General features: G+C 42.8%; 1 protein-coding gene and 1 long non-coding RNA gene across 2 annotated transcripts in view; one reads left to right on the forward strand and one right to left on the reverse strand.

Moving 5' to 3' along the window:
- Positions 1–17,239, reverse strand: part of LOC141259108 (uncharacterized) — a 30,300-nt gene extending 13,061 nt beyond the window's left edge. Inside the window, exons 1-2 of the long non-coding RNA XR_012318372.1 lie at positions 16,980–17,239; positions 12,780–12,841 (exon numbers count right to left, since the gene is read on the reverse strand). This is a non-coding gene — a long non-coding RNA (uncharacterized lncRNA). The remainder of the gene's footprint in view (positions 1–12,779; positions 12,842–16,979) is intronic.
- RNF228 (ring finger protein 228) lies at positions 13,934–21,663 on the forward strand. Its single transcript, XM_073674615.1, has 2 exons — positions 13,934–14,554; positions 16,768–21,663. Exon 2 carries the CDS (start codon positions 16,843–16,845, stop codon positions 17,671–17,673), a length of 831 nt encoding a protein of 276 aa, XP_073530716.1. The 5' UTR covers positions 13,934–14,554; positions 16,768–16,842; the 3' UTR covers positions 17,674–21,663.
- Positions 21,664–24,304: the final 2,641 nt, after the last annotated feature.

Here is a 24,304-nt window from a genome sequence, read left to right on the forward strand (position 1 = left end):
GAGGACCGGTCAAGAAGAAGGAGTACAGAGAATTGTCTGTTAGCTATGGCTGTAAGTAAGTAATTGGTGATTTTGGTAAGGGCAGTTTCTGTGTAATGGTGGGGGCAGAAGCCGGATTGTCAGTTGTCAAAGAGAGAGTTAGATGAAAAGTGGGAGGAAAGTTCAGCGTGAACGTGTTGCTCAAGGAGTTTGGAGGCAAATGGGAGCAGCGATATGGAGCGATAGCTGGACAAGGCGGTGGGGTCAAGGGATGGCTTTTTTGAGGATGGGCGTGATTATGGCATGTTTGAAGGCAGCGGGGAAAGTACCGGAAGATAGTGATAGGTTGAAGAGACGGGTTAGGGATGGGTTGAGTGTGGGGGTGAGGTTGGGGAGGAGGTGGGATGGGATGGGGTCGAGTGCACATGTGGTGAGTGTGATTTGGAGAGGAGACGAGTAAGGTCTCTCCGTGATGTTGGGAAGGGAGGTTATGGGGGTAGGGAAATGCTGTGGAAAACAAAGGGGTTGTGGTGGTCAGACAGTAAAGACTTGCCATGTTTGGTCAATCTTGTTTTTGAAGTGTGTGGCAAACTCCTCAGCAGAGATGACGGAGGGTGGAGGAGAGAGTTAAAAGTGTTGAATAGCTGTTTGGGGTTGTAGGATAGGGAGGATATGAGGGTTGTGAAGTAGGGCTGTTTAGCAGAGCTCCATGCTCCTCTGAAGTTCTGCTGGAGCTGAACTGAGCCCAAACGGTATGCGGATCCACTCATATAACCCCCTCGGTGTGATGAATGTTGTCAAGGGTCTACTGGACTCTTCAACAAACCCTTGATGGTATGCTTTACCCTGATCGAGGACAGAGAACCAGGTACTTCCTGATAGGCTATTCAGCATATCTTGAATCTTTTGTATCGGGTGCCGATCAGGTACTGACTTTCGGTTTAGTTCCGGTAATCACAGCAGAGTCTCAACGTACAGTCCTTCTTCCTAACACAAACAAGAGGAGAGGAATAAGACGACTTTGACTTTTGGACCCAACCTCTGTTGCTTAGATCTTGTAAATACTCTTTCACTTCACGGTGTAATGGTTTCGGCACAGACATGTAACTTCAGGTTACTGGGGTTGTGTCTTTCAAATTGATTTTCAATAGCATCAACGGGATACAGCCTCTATCAGAGTCATTTTTAGAGAATGCATGACACTCTTCTCTCAGCTTCTGTTTTGCTATCTGTTTTGCTATCGCTATACTTCAGCACACAAGTGTTTTGGGATACTGGGGGATCCCAGGACCCTGAGGTGGGTCGTACAATTTCTTCCACTGGGCAACTCCTGTTCCTTGGTGGGGAGACTGAATTGACAATAGACCCCTGGCCGGGTCTCACACCGTTTTAACAGTTTCAATGTGACCTAACACAGTCTTTGGATCCAGTCTAATTTCATAGTATTCATCACCGGTACTGTCACTCGAGCAAACCCACCAGTAGGAATTGTAAGCACAGTCTCACCTTCAACTAGGCCTTCCGGAAGTTCTGAGGAGTCTTTTGGCACGAACAGCCTTTTCTGGACTTTTCTTCCTGGTTCTACCTGGACTCCACACCTCACCCCCACTATTTGGTTTGCAGGGATGATGGCTGGGCGCTAGTCTACCTTGACTTCTTTTAGGTCCATTGTATTCTGTGCTTACTTTACTCTACGAATCACATTTTCTGCCACGTCATTGGGTTTGGCAAGTGATGTGGCAATTACATCCACCATCAGCATCCCTGACTTGTGTTTCGTGATGACCACACTGATTACATTATAACCCAGGATAGGATCCTCTGCCACGTTCTGATCACTGGTCACGAGAAAAGGTACCAAAATCTCAATGGTGTTGCTGTTCTTCGTGGCCCTCAGTTGGAAAGTCACTTCCACACAGCCTACGAAAGGGATTTTGGTCTGGTTGACAGCTTTGCCGTTGAGTTCCACTGGTCCTAAGAGAAGGCAACTTTGTGGCAGGTAGCGCCATCTCCATTCTTCATTTAAAAGGCTCACTTGGGCTCCTGTGTCCAACAGTGCTTTTACCAGGAGTCCATCTAGCTGGCACTGTATAAAGCACCATTCACCGATTAGGCTGATGAGGCTATCTTTACTAACCTTAGAATCCTCCTCCCAGGAATAAAGTACAGACCAAAAGTTTGGACACACCTTCTCATTTAAAGATTTTTCTGTATTTTCATGACTTTGAAATTGTCCATTTCCGGTGACTACCTCTTGAAGCTCATCAAGAGAATGCCAAGAGTGTGCAAAGCAGTCATCAAAGCAAAAGGTGGCTACTTTGAAGAACCTAGAATATAAGACATGTTTTCAGTTGTTTCACACTTTTTTGTTAAGTATATAATTCCACATGTGTTAATTCATAGTTTTGATGCCTTCAGTGAGAATGTATAATTTTCAAAGTCATGAAAATACAGAAAAATCTTTAAATGAGAAGGTGTGTCCAAACTTTTGGTCTGTATTGTACAACGTTTGACCTTCGCACTGGGCATTAAGTAACTGATGCCCCTGTCTCTCTTGCCACTGTTGTAGATGGGAACACACTTGGGAATAGTACAGCCGTTTTACCTCATGCACCGTTCTGGGGTTTAGTGAGATTTGGATTTGCTTCTGGGGCCTCTTCCTTGTCGCGGTTACCAGTCGCCCCGCACTGGCAACCTCCTGTCTTATAACCCAAACGACCGTGACCATTGGCATTCCTTGCATAATGTCCTTCCTCCCCACAGCTTAGACAGTGGACACACATCGTACTCTGATTTGATGAACAGCACGCTTCACAAGCCGGGTATCTTCTGTTTTGGAACCCACTCCTGGGTCTGAGGTATACAGGTTCAGGCCTGGAAGGAATCAACTTTTTCACCTCAATCAACTCGGCTCGCAGTTCTCCTATTACTTCCTCCCAGTCAGAGCTGGTGGTCCTCTCCTTTGTTGGTGATTTAAGGTTCCCTCTCGGAGGTGACACTGGAGGGTCTCCATGATGATCTTCGGACTGGCCACTAGGGTTCTCCAACATCAGCTGACTCATTTTGGTGGGGATTTTAGGAGCAGAGCCTTTCTTTAACTTCTGTTCACTCTCTGACTCCAAACTAGCTGCCTCATTCATTTTTTCAATAAGGACTTCGTCCAGAATGCCAGATCTTCTAGGTACTGTTTCAGCTGCAACTTGACGTCTTTGCTGATTAACCCCGTTCCCAATGATCTCAAGAACTTTTTCTGGACAAGTCCAGCATCAAACTTCTCCGCTTCTACATCTCTTGATGCAAAGAACAGTCTATCCTTCAGTTTAATTGCTCTGAACAAGAAACTTTGGGGTGATTCATTATTTTTCTGTGAGAGGTTAATGAGTAGGTGGAACAATTCTGAAGTACTCGCTTCTTTATAGTGCCCTTTTAAAATCATCTTCAGCTGTTGCAAGGTCAATTGACTCTTCATTTCTAGCATACTACGGAGGTTCAGTCCTGGGCTGATCGCTTTCACCACTCCCTCAATGATCTCATCTGGCTGGTAGCCTTTCTGTAAGCCTGCATCGATCTGATGCAACAATTTCATATAAGACAGTTTTTCTTTCTGTTCACACTCTCCAATCTGTCCCATGATCTTGAATTCTTTCCTTATGGTGATTTGTGGTGTTAGAGAGGACTGTCTCCTTCATTTATCTAACCCGAGCAGGGTAAAGATTCTGTCTGAGTCTGTCATCCGTTCAGAGGTTTTGGTAGATTCCTGCAGGGCTGTTAGGGCTTTGAATTGTTCTTTCAATTCCTGTCTGCGGACAGAGATTCCTGCTTTTGGTAATTGGTGCCGCCCCTCTATCCTCCAACTTCAACCTGGTTAGAAACTGTGTTAGCTCCTGGAGGATTGTCCCCATGACGTCTTCAGCTTCTTTCTCCCCCAGCTCATCCATTTTTGCATTAATAGCAGCTAACAGTTGCCTGCGGTTGTGTGCTTCAGAAATCTGTTCTTCTGACATCTTTATATGTTCTGTTACTGTTCTCAATTCTTCACAGGTTAACTGAAGAAGCAGCTCACTAATTCTGTCCATTTGTATTTCCACATCCATTGCTGCTAGTGAGTTTTCTTTAGGGCTGGTCCCTTTTAACTGGTGTAGCAGAGTTGAATTGAGGTGCTGTGCTGCTGTGTTTTTCCAGACACTCCTCTTCCCTACATGCTAATTCCTGCTCAGGGTTCCCCGTACGGGCCACCAATGTTAAACGCACGCTGCTAGGTTCAGATAGGGTGAGACGGGTTTCATGAATTCTTTGGAATCCTGGGGGAACCGTTACTCAGGGCGACCATAGGCTGCAGCTTCTCAGGCACACGATAAATTCAATTGTTGACCAGACACATCTGACAAGAGTCTTTTTCAACAGTTTAACAGTGGAATTTAATCTGAAGCGCGGCCAGTGCAATTCAGGGATATTACAGCAACAATCTTCATTACAGTACAGTCTGAGTTTCTTGAGCAACCGGCTCCAGTAACAATACAGTAGTTTCTTTACAAGGCACAGTAACACAGTCTCTTCAGTAGTATAATTCAGCATAGATTAGATCTCTTAGCAGCACACTTATATTCATACACAAACACAGGCTTTTCCTTCACAAAGACATAATAGTACACAGCATTCTTTATCCTGCATGGAGATGGAGGGGGGAGGGTTTGATGAGGGAGATAATCCCTGTGACACAATTCCTTCCAGTCCTTACCTTACTGCCTGATAAACTCCCTGAATTAACAGTGCAGAGTATTATCTGACCTGTGTTTAGTTTCTCTCCTGGTCTGAATCCTGTTGAGTTGCCTTCTGTCAGACACCACTTTTCTCTTTGGCTTCAGCCAGACTACAATAACAAGTTCCCAACAATCCCCCTGGGGCTCTGCTAAAACACTGTCTCCTGTGGCTGTGTTAACCCCTCTAGTTTCTGGATGCTTTTAAAGAAACAGCAGTACTTCTGCATGTCACATGAAGCCTCTGTCACGCCAATGCTATTCCCCACCCAGTGTCGCCTCCTCCTCTGGCTTGACTGATAGCCCCTCTGCCTGAAGTCACATAGCATAGAGGCTGTCAATCAAGCAGGAGAAGGCATTGCTAGGCGGGGAAAAGAGCTGGAGTGACAGAGGCTTCATCTCATTTGCATTTCAAATTAAATGGTGATTTCTCATTAACTGGAGAACGGACTGGTCATATAAAGCTAATAAAGGTACGCTGGACTTATCTTTGAAAGACCTATATGCACATGCAATATAATTTGCCAATATAATTTGGTTTTCATGGATAACACCTGTACCTATGATATTGTTGAGGGAGGGCACCAACGTCCCTTCACGGTTGACCAAGTGAGTGTCAAATTATTATGTTGATTGCGCAATCCAACAGAAAACCAAACGGAGGCAGTGCTCTGTATGGGAGGATTCAGAGAATCTCTAATCTCGTTTCTTTCTACTTAGCATTTTATATTGTTTTGAGTATATCGATAACCAATCATCTACAGCCGTACTACAGGCTTGAACCAATGTTAGTACAATTATTACGGAAACACATATATGGTCATATTATCATCGCTAGTTCGAAGCACGATGGAAATTTACAAGGTCAATCCTGGCCTAGACTAGTTGGATAACAGTAGCAGGGTGTCTGACAAAATGTTCTTGTGAGAAAAAATTAGTGTGAGAAAGTTCCATGTAAAGCATGAGAAAGGAAGGAAAGAATGCATGTTATGCAAGGAGTATAATAACATGATTTTAAAGCAAGCAGACAAAATGGAGTTGCTATAGCAGGAGTATCAATATGTCCTTTACACTTGGATAGCATGAATATCAATATGTCCTTTACAATATTCTATGGGGCTGTGCTCAAGTCTGATTTTTTTCTTCAGACAGAGTGGTCAGTGGAAAAAATTGGAGACATGTCCAATTTTGATATAAGGGGTTGGATCAAAATCCTCGAAAAAAAATCGGACCACACTCGGATGAAATCAGAGTGCGGTCCAAATTTCATTGGCTGACAGACTGGAGAAGGTGAAGAAACTTTTTTTTCCCTCCATGTCTGAGAAAAACTGATGCCACTCTGATCAAACGGTCGTGTGACCCTACCCTAACACATATACAGTGGCATGTAAAAATTTGGGCACTCCTGGCCAAAAGTACTGTTATTGTAAACAGCTAAGCCAGTTGAAGATAAAATGATCTCTAAAAGGCCTAAAATTAAAGATGGCACATTTCCTTTGTATTTTAGGCCAAAAAAAGTCATTTTTTTACATTTTAAAAATTACAAAAAGGAAAATGGTCAGATTCAAACGTTTGGCCACTCTTGGACATTTGTGTGTTCAGATAACTTTAACCAGTGTTTCAGACATTAATTAGCCTGTTAGGGTTATGGCTTGTTTACTATCATCGTTCGGAAAGGCCAGGTGATGCAAATTTCCCAGCTTTATAATAACCCTAACTCTAACCTTGTGCCAAAAAACAGCAGTCATGGGTTCCTCTAAGCAGCTGCCTAGCACTCAGAAAATGGTGGAGGCCCCCAAAGCAGGAGAAGGCTATAAGAAGATAGCAAAGCATTTTCAAGTTTCCCTTTCTTCAGTTCGAAATGAATTAAGAAATGGCAGTTACCAGGAACAGTGGAGGTCAAGATAAGGTCTGGAAGACCAAGCAAAATTTCAGTGAGGGCTGCTCATAGGATTGCTAGAGGGGCAAATCAGTACCCCCGCTTTAGTGCAAGACCTTCAGAAAGATTTAGCAGACTCTGGAGTTGTGGTGCATTGCTCTACTGTTCAGAGACACTTACACAAATACGGCCTTCATGGAAGAGTCATCAGAAGAAAACCTCTCCTGCGTCCTCCCCATAAAATTCAGAATGCAAAAGAACATCTAAACAAGCTTGATGCATTTTGGAAACAAGTCCTGTGGACTGATGAGGTTAAAGGGAATCTGTGACCCCACTGGGACCTATCAGATCTCTAATATGGGCATACAGGTGACAGAAATGTGAAGCTATACTTACCTGTATGGCCCATATTAGAGGTCTACTTGCTTTGTAATAGCTTTTTATTAAATTAGTTTTGGCAAGCTTCATATCCGGGGGATTCGGCCGGGAACTGCACGTCACAGGGCTGGGGGGATAAGGAAATGAAGGTAATAGGTGGGGATTTTTTTGCCTCCCCTGCCTATTAACGCCTATTTACATTTCTATCACCTGTATTCCCATATTAGAGGTCTGATAGGACCCAGGAGGTGACAGATTAGCTTTAAAATAGAACTCTTTAGCCACAATGATCAAAGGTATGTGTGGAGAAAAAAGGGCACAAAATTTCAGGAAAAGAACATTTCACCAACCATCAAGCATGGGGGTGGATCAATCATACTTTGGGGCTGTATTGCAACCAATGGCACGGGGAACATTTTACAGGTAGAGGGAAGAATGGATTCAATGAAATTTCAACAAATTCTTGATGCAAACATAACACCGTCTGCAAAAAAGCTGAAGATAAAAAGAGGATGGCTTCTACAAATGGATAATGATCCTAAACACACGTCAAAATCCATAATAGACTACCTCAAAAGGTGTAAGCTGAAAGTTTTACAATGGCCCTCACAGTCCCCTGATCTGAACATCACTGAAAATCTTTGGCTAGACCTCAAAATAGCAGTGCAAGACGACCCAGGAATCTCACAGAACTGGACGAATCTTCCAAGGAAGAATGGATGAAAATCCCTCAAAGAAGAATTGAAAGACTCTTGGCTGGCTACAAAAAGCGTTTACAAGCTGTGATACTTTCAAAAGGGGGCGCGACTAGGTACTAACCATGCAGGGTGCCCATACTTTGCATCTGCCCATTTTCCTTTTTGTAATTTTTAAAATGTAAAAGATGACTATATAAAATGTACAATGTATGTATGTATATATATATATATATATATTTACACACATACACACGTGGTCAAAATTGTTGGTACCCCTTGTTTAATGAAAAACCCACAATGATCACAGAAATAACTTGAATTTGACAAAAGTAATAATAAAATAAAAATCTATGAAAATGAACAAATGAAAGTCAGACATTGCTTTTCAACCCTGCTTCCACAGAATTTAAAAAAAAATTAAACTCATGAAATAGGCCTGGACAGAAATGATGGTAATTTAATTTAATATTTTGTTGAACAACCTTTTGAGGCAATCACTGCAATCAAACGATTCCTGTAACTGTCAATGAGACTTCTCCACCTCTCGACAGGTATTTTGGCCCACTCCTCATGAGCAAACTGCTCCAGTTGTCTCGTGTTTGAAGGTTGCCTTTTCCAGAAGCCATGTTTCAGCTCTTTCCAAAGATGCTCAATAGGATTTAGGTCAGGGCTCATAGAAGGCCCCTTCAGAATAGTCCAATGTTTTCCTTATAGCCATTCTTGGGTGTTTTTAGCTGTGTGTTTTGGGTCATTATCATGTTGCAAGACCCATGACCTGCGACTGAGACCAAGCTTTCTAACACTGGGCAGCACATTTCTCTCTAGAATCCCTTGATAGTCTTGAGATTTCATTGTACCCTGCACAGATTCAAGAAACCCTGCGCCAGATGCAGCAAAGTAGCCCCAGAACATAACAGGGCCTCCTCCATGTTTCACAGTAGGGACAGTGTTCTTTTCTTGATATACTTCATTTTTCCATCTGTGAACATAGAGCTGATGTGCCTTGCCAAAACCTTCCATTTTTGTCTCATCTGTCCATACAACATTCTCCCAGAAGCTTTGTGGCTTGTCAACATGTAGTTTGGCAAATTCTAGTCTGGCTTTTTTATGATTTTTTTTAACAATGGTGTTCTTCTTTGTCGTCTTCCATGAAGTCCACTTTGGATCAAACAACGACGGATGTTGCGATCTGACACTGATCTTCCCTGAGCTTGAAGTTCACATTTAATCTCTTTAGAAGTTATCCTGGGCTCTTTTGTTACCATTCATATTATCTGTCTTTTTGATTTGTCATCAATTTTCCTCCTGCGGCCTCATCCAGGGAGGTTGGCTACAGTCCCATGGATCTTAAATTTCTGAATAATATGTGCAGCTGTAGTCACAGGAAAATCAAGCTGCTTGGAGATTGTCTTATAACCTTTACCTTTAACATGCTGGTCTATAATTTTCTTCCTAATCTCCTGAGACAACTCTTTCCTTTGCTTCCTCTGGTCCATGTTGAGTGTGGTACACACCATGTCACCAAACAGCACAGTGAGTATCTGTAGCCCTATACACAGGCCCACTGACTGATTACAAGATTGTAGACACCTGTGATGCTAATTAGTGGACACAACTTGATTTAACATGTCCATTTTGTCACATTATTTTCAGGGGTACCATCATTTCTGTCCAGGCCGATTTCATGAGTTAATTTTTTTTTTAAAATTCTGTGGAAGCAGGGATGAAAAGCAATGTCTGACTTTCATTTGTTCATTTCCATAGATTTTAGTTTATTATTACTTTTGTCAGATTCAAGCTATTTCTGTGACCATTGTGGGTTTTTCTTTCATTAAACGAGGGGTACCAACAATTTTGACCACGTGTGTATATATCTAAAATACAAAGAAAAAGTGTCATCTTTAACTTCAGGCCTTTTAGAGATCATTTCATCTAGCTTAACTGTTCACAATAACAGTAATTTTGACCAGGGGTTCCCAAACTTTTACATGTCACTGTAATTACATGTAAGATCCTGTAAGCTTCTAAAGGTAAATATAAATAAATTACTACCTGACATTATGGAGATCACGTAACTTTCTTCATTCTCCTTCGTGACTGTATAGTAAACAATGACTACGGTGCCTTGTGACTTTCAGCAGACTGTTGTACGCTTATACGTCATCCCAAGCTTATTTACAGTAATTCCTCACTTTACAATATTATTTCCAGGGTCACCGTTGTAAAGTGAGACCATAACTCTAGAAATGTGTGTATATATATTAAATATTATGCAAAATAACTCTATAGAAATTATTCTTTACCAGGACTTCCTCCAAAAAAGTGTGAAGAGTAAAGAAAATGAAACGTATTAATAATAAAACATAAGGCCCTGGTAACAGGAATACACTGCAATACATCATGTAAGAGACACCAGACAGAAGAGAAATGCTGGACGTTTCCCCAGCTTCTCCGTGCATTGTGGTAAGTGGTGACAGGTGCTTATTCTCCCTTCTGTACTGCGCTACATAGATGACAGCTCATTATGTCTTTGGTGCTTCTCCTTTTGTGGAGTGCTTGTTTCCCTTTTCTCTCCCTCCCCCTCTTGTTTTCTCCTATCCTTGTTTCTTGTATTATTTGTATTCACTTTTCTGTGACCCTGTTTTTATCCATTCACATTTTCCGATCCTATCCGCTATATCCAGCTCATTTTCAGCTCTTGGCTCGAGTACCTTATACAAGGTTGGCACCCTAAATAACACCTGCCATCTCTGAAATGGCCTTGCAATGATCATAAATAAAAGCATTGTGTTACAATAAAATTATCTGTACCACACTCAGTCTACGTCATGCAAAATGTCTCTGGCTGCGCCCATTATGCACGTTCATAAAAAATAATCAGGAACCCAATTACCCCGTTACTATGCAAAATTAGGAGCAACAACAGAGGAGAGGACTGAAGATTGTGCTGGTCTCCAACACCCATGTCTGGATGTCTAAACTGTTGGGCTCCGGTCCTGCTCTGCCCCCATCTACATTGTCTGACACATGGTAAGGTTTTAATACTAGAAGTTAGGACCGTCCTGATTTGGGTACACCTTGACGCGGTCAGATGGCTTTTACACTTTTTTGATCATAAACAATGTTTACTAAGTACCCTATGTGATTTACAGTATATGCACTATTACTTTTTACTTACAGCGGGGTATATGTTCAGTTTATATCAATCTTAGGTTTTGTCTGCTAAATGGCCACAGTGTGAACATCCTCCTACACTTTCCATGCATACCAACTTATACTCTGACTCATTTATTTGGTTTTGCTTTAGTTTCCTGTAGTTTGGTCAAACGGGCCGGGCACCCCTTTTTGAGCTAAGTATTTCATTTATATAGCTTCCCATGGCTATGTGTTTGAACAGTCCTGCTCTACCCCTTCTACATTGATGTCATCTGACATAACTTTGGGTACACCTAGTCGTAGGGGAATTGCTTTTACGCTTTTTTGTTCAATAACAGTGTTTACTCAGTACCCTATGTTATATGCACTATTACTTTTTACTTACAGCAGAGTATTGCTCATTTTGTTTATATCTTAGGTTTGGTCTCCAATCAGTTCTACAGGAAAGGAAAATAACATTGTTCCCAATAGACGTCACGGGAGGCTGCTCTCCCCTTTTGCCTCTGATATACATAGTTTTTAAGGTTGAAGGAAGACTATGTTACTAAGTCCATCTAGTTCAACCCATAGCCTAACATGTTGATCCAGAGGAAGGCAAAAAAAAAAAAAAAACAATGTGGCAAACTCTAAGCTCCACATTGGGGAAAAAAATTCCTTCCTGACTCCATACGACAATCAGACTAGTTCCCTGGATCAACGCCCTATCAAGAATCTAGTATATATAACCTGTAATATTATACTTTTCAAGAAAAGCATCCATGCCCTTCTTAAATTTTAGTAGTAAATCATTCATTACAACATCATGCGGCAGAGAGTTCTTTAGTCTCACTGCTCTATGTGATTATGATTAAACCTTCTTTCCTCCAGACGTAGAAGATGCCCCCTTGTCCCCCTCTCAGGCCTCAGAGTAAAAAGATCAGTAGAAAGGTCTTTGTACTGTCCCCTCATATACTTGTACATAGTAATAAGATCAACCCTAAGCCTCCGTTTTTCCAAATTAAATAAACCCAAGTAACCTCAAGTGTAATAACCTGTCTTGGTACTGCAGACCCCCCAGTCCTCTAATAACCTTGGCCGCTCTTCTCTGCACCCGCTCTAGTTCAGCTATGTCTTTCTTATACACCGGAGACCAGAACTGTACACAGTATTCTAAGTGTGGTCGCACTAATGACTTGTATAGAGGTAAAATGATGTTCTCCTCATGAGCATCTATGCCTCTTTTAATGCATCCCATTATTTTATTTGCCTTTGCAGCAGCTGCCAGACACTGGCCACTAAACGTGAGCTTGTCGTCCACCAATACACCCAGGTCTTTTTCAATTACAGTTTTGCCCAGTGTTTTACAAGTAAGCATATAATTATACATTTTATTTCCTCTGCCCAAGTGCATTACCTTACATTTATCTCCATTAAAGCTCATTTGCCATTTATCAGCCCAAGCTTCTAGTTTACATAGATCCTCCTGTAATATAAAATTGTCCTCCTCTGTATTGATTACCCTGACGATATAGGGTAGAAAGAGACTTGGGACCAGTAATATCTTATGGAAATCTCATAAATGTTGTAATATCCCCTTTACAATCACAGATCTTGTATCTATGGCACACTAGAGGTATGTTCATAGTGTCTTTGTGCGTGCTTTTCTCGTGAGAAAAAGAACACAGCATTTTACAGTAGAAGCAAATATATAACATTTCTAAAATCTCATTCACATGGCAAATTTTTTTTCCTTACGTTGTATGAGCTGCAATGCATTTTAAAAACCATAGCAATTCTCAGCTTTTTTTTACCCATTTAATTGAATGCATATAAAATGCATAAAGAAACGAAACAAATGAAAACCATGAGTAATGTACACAGCATTTTTCCTTCCAACATTCTGTGTTTTTCAAGCGGGAAAAGAATGCTGCAAAAAGCACGGAGTGAACATACCCTAAGGGTCTTCCAAAGTCATCCCGCTGGTCCACTTCTTCCACCACATACTGTAGATACTTCTGAAACAAACGTGTGACAAAGTCACTGACAGAATACTGGAGGGGAGATATGTTTCACTGAGGCTATTAACTTCAGTGATGTGAAACATGGAAGTTTTCTCCTGCATGGTAGGTGCAGAGAGGGTTAATCAGCCATGTTTAAAAGGGCGTGTTTTATGAGAACAACCATAGAGCGGGCGAGAGGTTGTTCTCCATACCTCCACCCCAGGGTGTGGTCTGGGCTATAACTAGCCAGCCTTTTGACTCAGGTGTTGGTCAATGTCTGGAGAGGGTTGTTCCAGAGAGGAGGTGGCATGTATTGTGTGTTTTTGCTAAACCCTTAGTGGCCGGACCCGGGCAGGTACAAGGACTATGCTGGACATTGTCTTTTGTTTTGCTATTATGCTAGAAGGGCTGTGTTTTGTTTTTATGAACTCTATATTGGTTTATGCCGTTTAATAAACCAACAAAAAAATTAAAGAGACAGTGTTCCGTGTCTACCTCTGTGTGCAGCCGAGTGAGCCGATCTACCACACATGCTACAAAGCTGCTGTGCCAATGAGCAGGTCTCTGGTGGCTTCTTTTTCCACCCAAATGTGCTCATCTTAGTTATTAAAACGAAAATGCTGGCACCATTATAAAGTTAGACCCCCTAAAGAAGACATGTAGTAAAATTATATTGTAATGTTATATTCACACTGAATTTTGTCGCAAATATTTTGGTGTAAAAAAATCGCTTATATAACAAGTCTAATTGTTTTACATGGGAAAAGTCGCGTTGCCATTTGTAGGTTTGGTTAACAAAACAGCTTCAATAAGTGATTCTGCCCAGGTAGCACTATGCAGATTCAAGGTTCTTCCCTGGACTCCAAAATAAACTTGATTTTTCAGATCAACATGTGTGAACATACCCTTAGGCCACTTCGAGCAGGTGCTTTTTTTTGGAACCCATACCTTCTGCAGTAATCAGAGCTGGAGTCTATGAAAGAAGCCTAAAGTGTGGAATTACTGTATTGTAATTAAGCATATGATTTTAAGTGTAGTCTTAAAATATTCCATAGTCTGGTTCCCCATTTTGAAAATTTAAACATTTCTACCCTATGGCTTTTTTCCTACGCTTCTCTCTATCCAATAAGAGGCGGCACAGACTATGTACAGTGTACACTGACAGCCTGCTGTATAAATATCACGCACGGGGACGCTTCGCCTTTGTATACAAATAAATCAGCTGCAAGGAAGGAGAAGAAAAGGTGAAAGATGCTGCTATTCGTTTCTCCTCCAGACCAGTCAGATCCTGCACATTAGCAGGAGCAATCCTGCATACAAAGCCTGTGCGTTACATCACATTACAGGGCAGCGAGCAGGAAGCTTGCAGAAGACACACAGCAAAGAGGAGAGCAGATGCAGCCTTTGTTAGAAAATCAGAAAAGCATTGGCTACTGGGGAAGATGACTATATAGTGATGGCGAGGCTGCGAGAAAAATATAGTCTGCCATGGCTTCTCGGCAAGCGACAAAGGCTCGAGGTGGCACAAGAATGAGATGAACATCTTTCTAAGCGAGCATCACAAGCAGGAGACAAAGGAAGGAGCCGGATGAAGAGCACTGCTGTCACCCAGAGCGGACGCTGATACCCTGAACATCACTACATATCGATGACTGGTCACATTCACTAATGCTGGACGGGGCGGCCAGTGCATTTCTACAAGTGACATCTCTATTCCTCCGGGGAATTGTGAGTACACCTGCATTGTGATCAGCCAGACACTTTATTCAATATATTGCCATCATGAGCGGCTTAGTGTTAGAATTAATGTCAGGCCTCCTGGTTTATGAGGTCGGCCAAGTGATTAAAAATAACTGTAGCCCTTTATGTTGTTACACGTATGTCTTCATCTATATGGCACTGCTACGACTGAAACGTATTGCACTGTGGATAACTAAAAAAGTCACTTGACTAAAATCGCACGCGACCGAGGGAGTTTTTCTGCTAGTAAATCACAATTTGCACATTTTCCTATAATGGTGACAAGACAAAGTCGCAACTTATTACAACTTCAGCACAACTTGAACCAGTACTACATAGCGACTAAGGTCACACAACAAGAAGATCGCAACGTCACACTGCACCTAATGATGGTGTCCATGGTCGCTTTGCCGCAAACAGCGTAACCCTACACAACTGTTGCCAGAAATCCAAACCGGCTACAATTTTTGTGGCGGTTTCACTAGCGACTTTGCCATTATGGATCGCAAGTTGTGTGTGAGTTGTCTGTGGACTAGTGGCTATTTCACGGCCAAACTACAATTTTAAAATAATTGTGCAAAGTCACAAATTTTCTGCTTAAGTGACTTGTCTCTGACATGATGCCTCGAGGCCAAAGTGGCTTTGTAGCCTTGATCTCATAAGCAATGTCGTAATGTAGCATTGCAATCTAAAGCTGTAGCTACACAGCAACATGTTACACGACCAAAAACATGTCTCCAACTTGTTGTCGTGTGCCTATATCTGAGCTGTGATTTTATTGTAAGGCTCCTATCACATTGCATTTTTGCCCACGTTCATTAACCCCATCTGGGCTTGCGTCTGAACCCTCGGAAAACGGGATTCGGGTGTATGAGCTGACGGACCATAGACTATAATGCTCTGAGGTGCATCATTTTCGGGCGTCTACGCCTACTGGATTTGGAGAATCAGATGTAGTAGAGAGCATCTGAGTCTCCAGTAGGCGTACACACTCGAAAATGATGCACGTCAGAGCGCACGTTGACTCTGTCAGCACCATTATAGTCTAGGGCGCTGTTGGCGCATACGTTCAAATCCCGTTTTGCCGGGGGGGGGGTTTGGATACAAGCCCCCACAGGGCCAATGAATGTGAGCAAAAATGCAGTGTGAAAGGAACCTAAGAAAAAAACTGCAGACAAGTCACATGCGGCCAGCAACAGAGAATCCAACATGTTTAGGGCAGAGTCTGGCGGCCGTATAAATCAGCAAGATCGGAACGCAGTGCACGAACTGGCCGGCGGCTCTCCCGACCCGAGCATGATGGCTTCATGTATTTCTTTGCAGCTGTTGCGCTTTGGTCGGGAGAGCAGCCGGCCAGTCCGTGCACTGCGTTCCATCTCGGTCATTTATACAGCCGCCTGACTCTGCCCTTAGGCAGCGGCACCATCACAACCCATGTGGTGCAGCCCAGGATGGTTCTGTGCCGGATACACTGCAGCTGACGCTGGTGAATGTGGTGGCTTGACACAGCCGCAGTGATCCAAGACACCTGAATTATGCTGCGATTTCTGCCAACGTGACCCGTGTTGTAGACAACGCCACTGTTTAGTCCCAACTTTAGAAACATTTGCTACTTTGTGTTGCAGTTGCACATTGTAATGCGACACTGTGATATCACTAACACTCACCTTAAAGGGGCTTTCTGCTTTCAGAAAAAACAACAACAATATCTCCTTTAGTCACCCTCCCCAGGTCCAGCTCTATACCTTCGCCATTGTTCCCGGTGTCTGATACTGTCCACAGGTCTGACGTCACATCGCATTGCTGCAGCCAATCACTGTGCTCCGAGCATCTCATGTCGCCTGCTAGAGCAGAGCCGCTGAGCTCCCTGACTGGCTGCAGCGCTGTCAGCGACAGTGCAAACAACAGAAACCGGGAGCAGAGGTGGAGACTCTGTGCTAGACCCATGGAGGGTGAGTAATCCACATATTTTTAAAAAACTAATTGCAGGGATTTTCGGAAACCAGAAAACCCCTTTAACGACAAGCAACCTACGTTGCCGTCGCCCCCATCCTTAGGTGTGATGGCACAATGCCGCATTAAGACCCTCGTGGTACGTTACCCACCGGCATCAGATTCACATTGTCTAAGTAAACGAGCAGCCGCCGTATCGTACAGATGGGAATATACTGTCCAGAATTAATGGTGTTTCTTTGTTTTAGGCCGTGCCACCTGCTGGAAGAGGCTTTTAGCACCCTATAGAGGGCACACGGCATGGCACGGGCACCCAGCCTGGCATGAAGACAAGCATGGCCGTGACCCAGACCAGTGACTCGGACCTCACCCCTTCCTACGAGGAGTATGAGTGTAAGATCTGCTACAATTACTTTGACCTGGACAGGAGGGCCCCCAAGCTCCTGGAGTGCCTGCACACCTTCTGCCAGGAGTGTCTGAGCACTCTCCACCGCAGGGAAGACCGGCCATGGCGCCTCTGCTGCCCAATATGCCGGCACCGGACCGTGGTCCCGGACTCCAGGGTGGAAGCCTTGCCTGTGAACACGAAGGTGGCGGAGGCCTTCCCCATGTACGTGCGGCAGGACGACCCGTACCCGCAGGACAGCCTCCCGCCTATCTACCACCATCATCCTCCTGTGCAGCCACGTGAGCTGCAGTACCACCACGGCTCAGCAGGTGGCGCTGTACTCCATGCAGCTTCGGAATATCGCTACGCGCTACAGCCGGGCCAGGACGCAGCCTCAGCGGCAGCAGCTGCTACTCGAGGCCAGGGATCCTTTGCGGCCTCGAATCAAGCACAGCCAGCGACTGCTCCCTCTCCTAGCAGAGGCTATGAGAGATGCCAGAGCTGCAAAAGGGCAGTCCTGACTGCGGGCTGCGTGTGTGTGGTGTTTTCCTTCATAGCTATGGTGGTTTTATTGTTTGCAGGCCTAGTGTTTGTGAACAGATACAGCGGGGCCCCTGCGCCCTCCCCTGCGGGACCTATATGCTTGTCAGTGGCCAGTGTGCTGGCTCTCTTCTCTGTGGTGGTCACTTGGGTGATTTGCTGGTTGAAGTACAGGCCGGACCCCACAGAGGTGAGCAGGGGGACAGCAAGCCGGAGAGACCCCTAAATCACAGGCCGGCCCCTCAGAGGTGAGCAGGGGGACGGTGAGCCGGAGAGACCCCTAAATCACAGGCTGGCCCCTCAGAGGTGAGCAAGGGGACGGCGAGACCCCTAAATCACAGGCTGGCCCCTCAGTGTGAACCGTGCAGTAGAGAGGAAGTTTTATTTTAACCCTGCGGTGGCCATAGATGCAAAGTTCTGTCCTCAGCTATGCGAATATATCAATATAACAAGCGGCCCCGGTATCACTCCGCTATAATAATAATCTTTTTTATTTTATAATAATAATATTTTTATTTATATAGCGCCAACTTATTCCGCAGCGCTTTACAATTCAGACAATTTTACAGACATTATCATCACTGTCCCCATCGGGGCTCACAATCTACATTCCCTATCAGTATTGTGGGAGGAAACCGGAGAACCCAGAGGAAACCTATGCAAACATGGGGAGAACATACAAACTCCTTGCAGATGTTGTCCTTGGTGGGATTTGAACCCAGGACCCCAGCACTGCAAGGCTGCAGTGCTAACCACTAAGCCACTGTGCTGCCCCTAACAGTGTTATAGTGTACAAGCGATGCTCAGTGACTATTACACCCAGGTCATAGCGGTAATAACAACATACATCTCCATTGTGTAGAACACTTTAGGCTGCTTTCCTGTAGCGTTTTGCAATATCCTCTTGTCTTAAAGGGTATTCCTATCTCCAAGATCCTATCCCAATATGTAGTAGGAGTAATAATAGAAAATACCTCCAATTAGAAATGTAGTATAGTTCTTCTGATTCACTGTGTCTCTTTCCTCGTGCAGGCTTTGCAGGACCTTAGATATCCATGGTCACGACCACTGATATAGTGTCAGCTAGTTGCTAGTGGTTGTAACCATGGATATCTAAGGTCCTGTACATGAGGAAAGAGACATAGCGAATCAGAAGAACTATACTAGATTTCTAATATTATTATTAATACACCTACTACATATTGGGATAGGATCTTGGAGATGGGAATGCCCATTTATAAGTCGGGAATGCTCCGGGCACATACATCAAACATGTCAGCTGTCACTTGGTCACCCAACATAGGCCAGAAAAGTGTCCTAATGGGCCACTATGTGTATGACTACATGGAATATAGTGTAGCAGGCTGCGCTGGTCCATACAGAGTCACCCGGTACAGAACCTACATCTGTATTGTGGCATCCATCAAAGGTGTATGCTGGAGAACCCTCCCCTGTTATACCTCTCACAGATACTGCAAAATCCAGTGGGAAATATTACCACTTAGAAGGATACAGACACCTTTGGGAATATATTTTTTATAATTAAAAGGAATCTGTCAGCAGGTTTTTGCTATGTAGTCTGATGACAGGGTGAGGTAGGGGTTAAAACACAGATTTCAGCGATGTGTCACATGTCAGGCTGGTGATTAATATTGCCCGGTCATAGTGTGATCCAATTTTCTCACATGAGAATAAAAAAAAAAAACCTCCATCTTCTCCATTCAGTCAGTGCTTGAAAATCGAACGGCACTCAGATGTCATCTGAGTGCAGTCTGATTTTTTTCAACGGACCCGTAGAATATGAATGGCTGAGTGCGATCCGATAATCGGATACAACTTGTGCATGCTGCAAACTGAGTTGGTCTGAGGAAAAACATAGACGTGTGCACGACCCCATAGAACGATATGGGGATGAGTGCTTTCCTTCAAAACAATGGATAGTACTTGTCCCATTTTTACAGTCGTGTGCACGAGCCCTTAGGCCATTATTTTTTCTCAGGAGTTGGTGATAAATGCAGAATTAGTGACTTGTTTCTATTATACCTTTTCTCTGATTGTTCCTCACCTGGTTTTGGCTCCCACTCCTGAGAAAAAATACTGACCGAATACTGACCAAATACTGATAGTGGGGCAGTGGTCTAAGACTGATTGTTGATACTGATGTACTTGTGAATGCCCCATCAGTTGCAGGTACCCATGCAGCCCTTTTAAGACTGAGTTCAGCTATATTGGGGTTGGTTCAGCAATGATTTTATAAGAATAACACCTTACAAATATAAAACAGGGCATTTTAAATTGTTCTAAGTTTATAAAAAAATTGCCCACTCTACGTGTTACATATGGTGCTTCTCAAGGCATACCAGACCCACCAGCCAATGGCTGTCACTTATGCAGGGCCGCCATCGGGGCATTATTGCCATTGCTGGTGTAGGGGCTCGGTGAGCAAAAGCAAAGAGCGGGGCCCCGGGCTGAGTGAGACACGCTGCACAGCCTGCACTGAGGCAGCACAGCCGAGCCCCTGTATAAACGGCCTGGAAGACTCCGTGGCATTCTGGGGCCCGGGCTAATTACTTTACATTTCTTTATTAATCACAGCTGCAGCTACTTACAGTGTATGGCCACAGCAAAGTATACTATGCCAAAAGTACATCAAGTGGATCTGTCATTAATTTTCACAATACAAATGCCATACATATTACATGAATGTTATGAACCTGATGAGACTGGTGCATTGTTTTTGAAAATCCATATCAATATGACTGTATAATCCAATCTGGAATTTTAATCATTCAACTCTATAACTGTAGAGGACATATGCTAAGGTGACTTGTTATTAGCCAAGTGTCCAGAAACCATTAACATGTAGACTCTTATTGCCTACATCAATAATATAATTTTTAAAGACAAAATGATTATTTTGGGCAGATAGATCCATTCTATTAACCTGAAAATGTATTTCTATTTTCCCATGAAGTTTTGTGTATACAACAGTATTATGCAAAAGCTAAGGACAAGATCGGATTCTGCCCTAGTGAGATCTTGATAATCTTTCCAAAATCCTTTCATGACCAGACAAGATCCAGCCTCTGTTTCTTACTCCAGATATGCATACATCCATATAGAAGGATATGGGGCACCTGCAGATTTTTGCTCATGGACCGAATTTGCGCATAAAAAAATGGCAGCATGCACTATTCTCTTCCGTGTGTCAGATGAGACTTGCCCATTCAAGTCTATGGTTGCACAAAAAAATTGAATTCTATACGGGGCCACGGTATAGCACCTGATTTTAATGGATAAAATTGCAATTCTTTAACATAGGAAATTATTTGGTCTTGTAAATTGTACATTTTTAATAACTGCTGAAGTATAAAAATGGATGCTATCCGGATGACAAATGAGAAAAAAATCGTCCAAGTTTTCATAATGAAACTCGGATGATTTTTTGTACGGCTGTGTGAACTTCGCCTACCAGTGGTATATCTTTGTATCTATGGCCGCCGTCAGTCCGACCAGTTAGCAATATTAAGAAACACATACAGGATCATTCTATAAAAATAACATTTTGTACAAGCCTGAACCATGACAGTTTCTCTACTTTGGAGCACAGCTCCTAGGGTTTACGTTTACTATTAATACTATATTTTACTTTTATATTTCAATTTTGTGCCATGAACAAGCACCCAAATAACATACACGTTATCAAACCTCTAAAAACGTATTTGTGAATGTAAAAAAAATGTGTTGTAATTTGTAATTTTTTTATTTAATGAACTTATGTGAATTGTGGCGCTACCTGAAGACACTGGACATAAATATAAAGGACTTATCAGAAATATTTCTGGTGATTTTGAATGAATGACTCTTAGGACACATCAGTCTAGTTTTTAATGGAAGCCGGGAAATGAAAACATCATAGGGATGCTGACCCGGGCGGATTTGAAACATGGACACCAGTGCTGAACAGTAAATGTCATGGTCAGTGATGCTGGTGGGATGGGGGGTATATATGTATACTGTACTCTCCATTGATATAATGGGAGTTATGCAAACAGTGAAGCACCTCCTGGTATTTCTAGTTCCCAAAAGAGGACACTGCACTGCCATGTTACCATTCATACCATGCACTGGGATCCCAACAGGGGTGAGGTCCTAGTTGCTAACATTTATTATAGACAAGCTCTAAGGGTCATTCATCAAAAAAACTTCTAACCTATTTGCGAGCATGAATTTAAGGCAGTTGTTCAGGTATACTCTGCCGGCCGGTGCCGAGGCTCTTGGGCACGCTGGGTGGTAATATTGCAAAGGCTGGCCCACGTCCATCAAGTATTATGAATTTTTCCCATTAATTAGGAATTATTGCTGCAGAGTACTGTACTCTCTGTTTTTTTTCGGAGGGTGGGCACGGGAATTGTACCACTCAGTGTGCACTTTCATTTCTCTTGTCAGATTAGGTAATATAGTATTCCTGGACAACCCTTATAATGACATGGCACACACTTGAAGTAATGAAAGAAGAGCGAATTTCATGAATATTTCCTTTATATTTATAATACAGGTAACAAAATGTGTATGAGCACAACACATCACACATGCACACACATATAACACAATCATACAGCACACAAATACAACATACATTTATTCAACATACACATACAGTGCTCACATGTACAGCACACATACCACACACACCCATTATATAACACTCATCTGTACATAGATATGTACACCACACATATACAGTACAGACCAAAAGTTTGGACACACCTTCTCATTTAAAGATTTTTCTGTATTTTCATGACTTTGAAAATTGTACATTCACACTGAAGGCATCAAAACTATGAGTTAACACATGTGGAATTATATACTTAACAAAAAAGTGTGAAACAACTGAAAATATGTCTTATATTCTAGGTTCTTCAAAGTAGCCACCTTTTGCTTTGATGACTGCTTTGCACACTCTTGGCATTCTCTTGATGAGCTTCAAGAGATAGTCACTGGAAATGGTTTTCACTTCACAGGTGTGCCCTGTCAGGTTTAATAAGTGGGATTTCTTGCATTATAAATGAGGTTGGGACCATCAGTTGTGTCTTGCAGAAGTCAGGTGGATACACAGCTGATAGTCCTACTGAATAGACTGTTAGCTGTCTTTTTCTTGCCATAATACAAATTCTAAGTAAAGAAAAATGAGTGGCCATCATTACTTTAAGAAATGAAGGTCAGTCAGTCCGAAAATTGGGAAAACTTTGAAAGTGTCCCCAAGTGCAGTTGAAAAAAACATCAAGCGCTACAAAGAAACTGGCTCACATGAGGACCGCCCCAGGAAAGGAAGACCAAGAGTCACCTCTGCTTCTGAGGATAAGTTTATCCGAGTCACCAGCCTCAGAAATTGCAGGTTAACAGCAGCTCCGATTAGAGACCTGGTCAATGTCACACAGAGTTCTAGCCGCAGACACATTCCTTCAACAACTGTTAAGAGGAGACTTTGTGCAGCAGGCCTTCATGGTAAAATAGCTGCTAGGAAACCACTGCTAAGGACAGGCAACAAGCAGTAGAGACTTGTTTGGGCTAAAGAACACAAGGAATGGACATTAGATCAGTGGAAATCTGTGCTTTGGTCTGATGAGTCCAATTTTGAGATCTTTGGTTCCAACCACCGTGTCTTTGTGCGACGCAGAAAAGGTGAACGGATGGACTCTACATGCCTGGTTCCCACCGTGAAGCATGGAGGAGGAGGTGTGATGGTGTGGAGGTGCTTTGCTGGTGACACTGTTGGGGATTTATTCAAAATTGAAGGCATACTGAACCAGCATGGCTACCACAGCATCTTGCAGCGGCATGCTATTCCATCCGGTTTGCGTTTAGTTGGACCATCATTTATTTTTCAACAGGCCAATGACCCCAAACACACCTCCAGGCTGTGTAAGGGCTATTTGACCAAGAAGGAGAGTGATGGGGTGCTACGCCAGATGACCTGGCCTCCACAGTCACCAGACCTGAACCCAATCGAGATGGTTTGGGGTGAGCTGGACCGCAGAGTGAAGGCAAAAGGGCCAACAAGTGCTAAGCATCTCTGGGAACTCCTTCAAGATTGTTGGAAGACCATTTCCGGTGACTACCTCTTGAAGCTCATCAAGAGAATGCCAAGAGTGTGCAAAGCAGTCATCAAAGCAAAAGGTGGCTACTTTGAAGAACCTAGAATATAAGACATATTTTCAGTTGTTTCACACTTTTTTGTTAAGTATATAATTCCACATGTGTTAATTCATAGTTTTGATGCCTTCAGTGTGAATGTACAATTTTCATAGTCATGAAAATACAGAAAAATCTTTAAATGAGAAGGTGTGTCCAAACTTTTGGTCTGTACTGTATATAACACACACATTCAATACACACACACACATACATTCTTAGAAGCTGTGATTACACAGGGACAATATCATTGATTTATAATAATGGTTATTTTTAAAATGCAATCAATAATCTTTGTCGCGGTTTCTATACATGTATGGTATTTTATTATACTCAGTGATAAGTCACTATACTTTTTTGAGCAATCCTCTTGTTCCTTAGCTGAAAACGTAATCTACCTTTTAAATATTAAAATAGTTTTTTCCCTTTCTGTATTTCCTTCTTGGTGTTTGCTCCCTATTATGTGTCATTATAGTCATCCCTTTTACCTGGTCAAATATGACTTGGTAAAAGGGATCATCTCACAAAGTCAACCCTTTTCTGTAAAGGAGCAGTGTTGTGATTAGCTGGTCACTGTAATTGCTGAGAGAATCATCATCTATAAATTCCTAATAAATGATATATGTAACACATATAGGCTGGGTTAGCCAGTGCGGCAGCTG

Source organism: Phyllobates terribilis, unplaced genomic scaffold (assembly GCF_046119375.1).
Source record: "Phyllobates terribilis strain yellow unplaced genomic scaffold, ASM4611937v1 Scaffold_3__8_contigs__length_932513732, whole genome shotgun sequence".
Lineage (NCBI taxonomy): Eukaryota > Metazoa > Chordata > Amphibia > Anura > Dendrobatidae > Phyllobates > Phyllobates terribilis.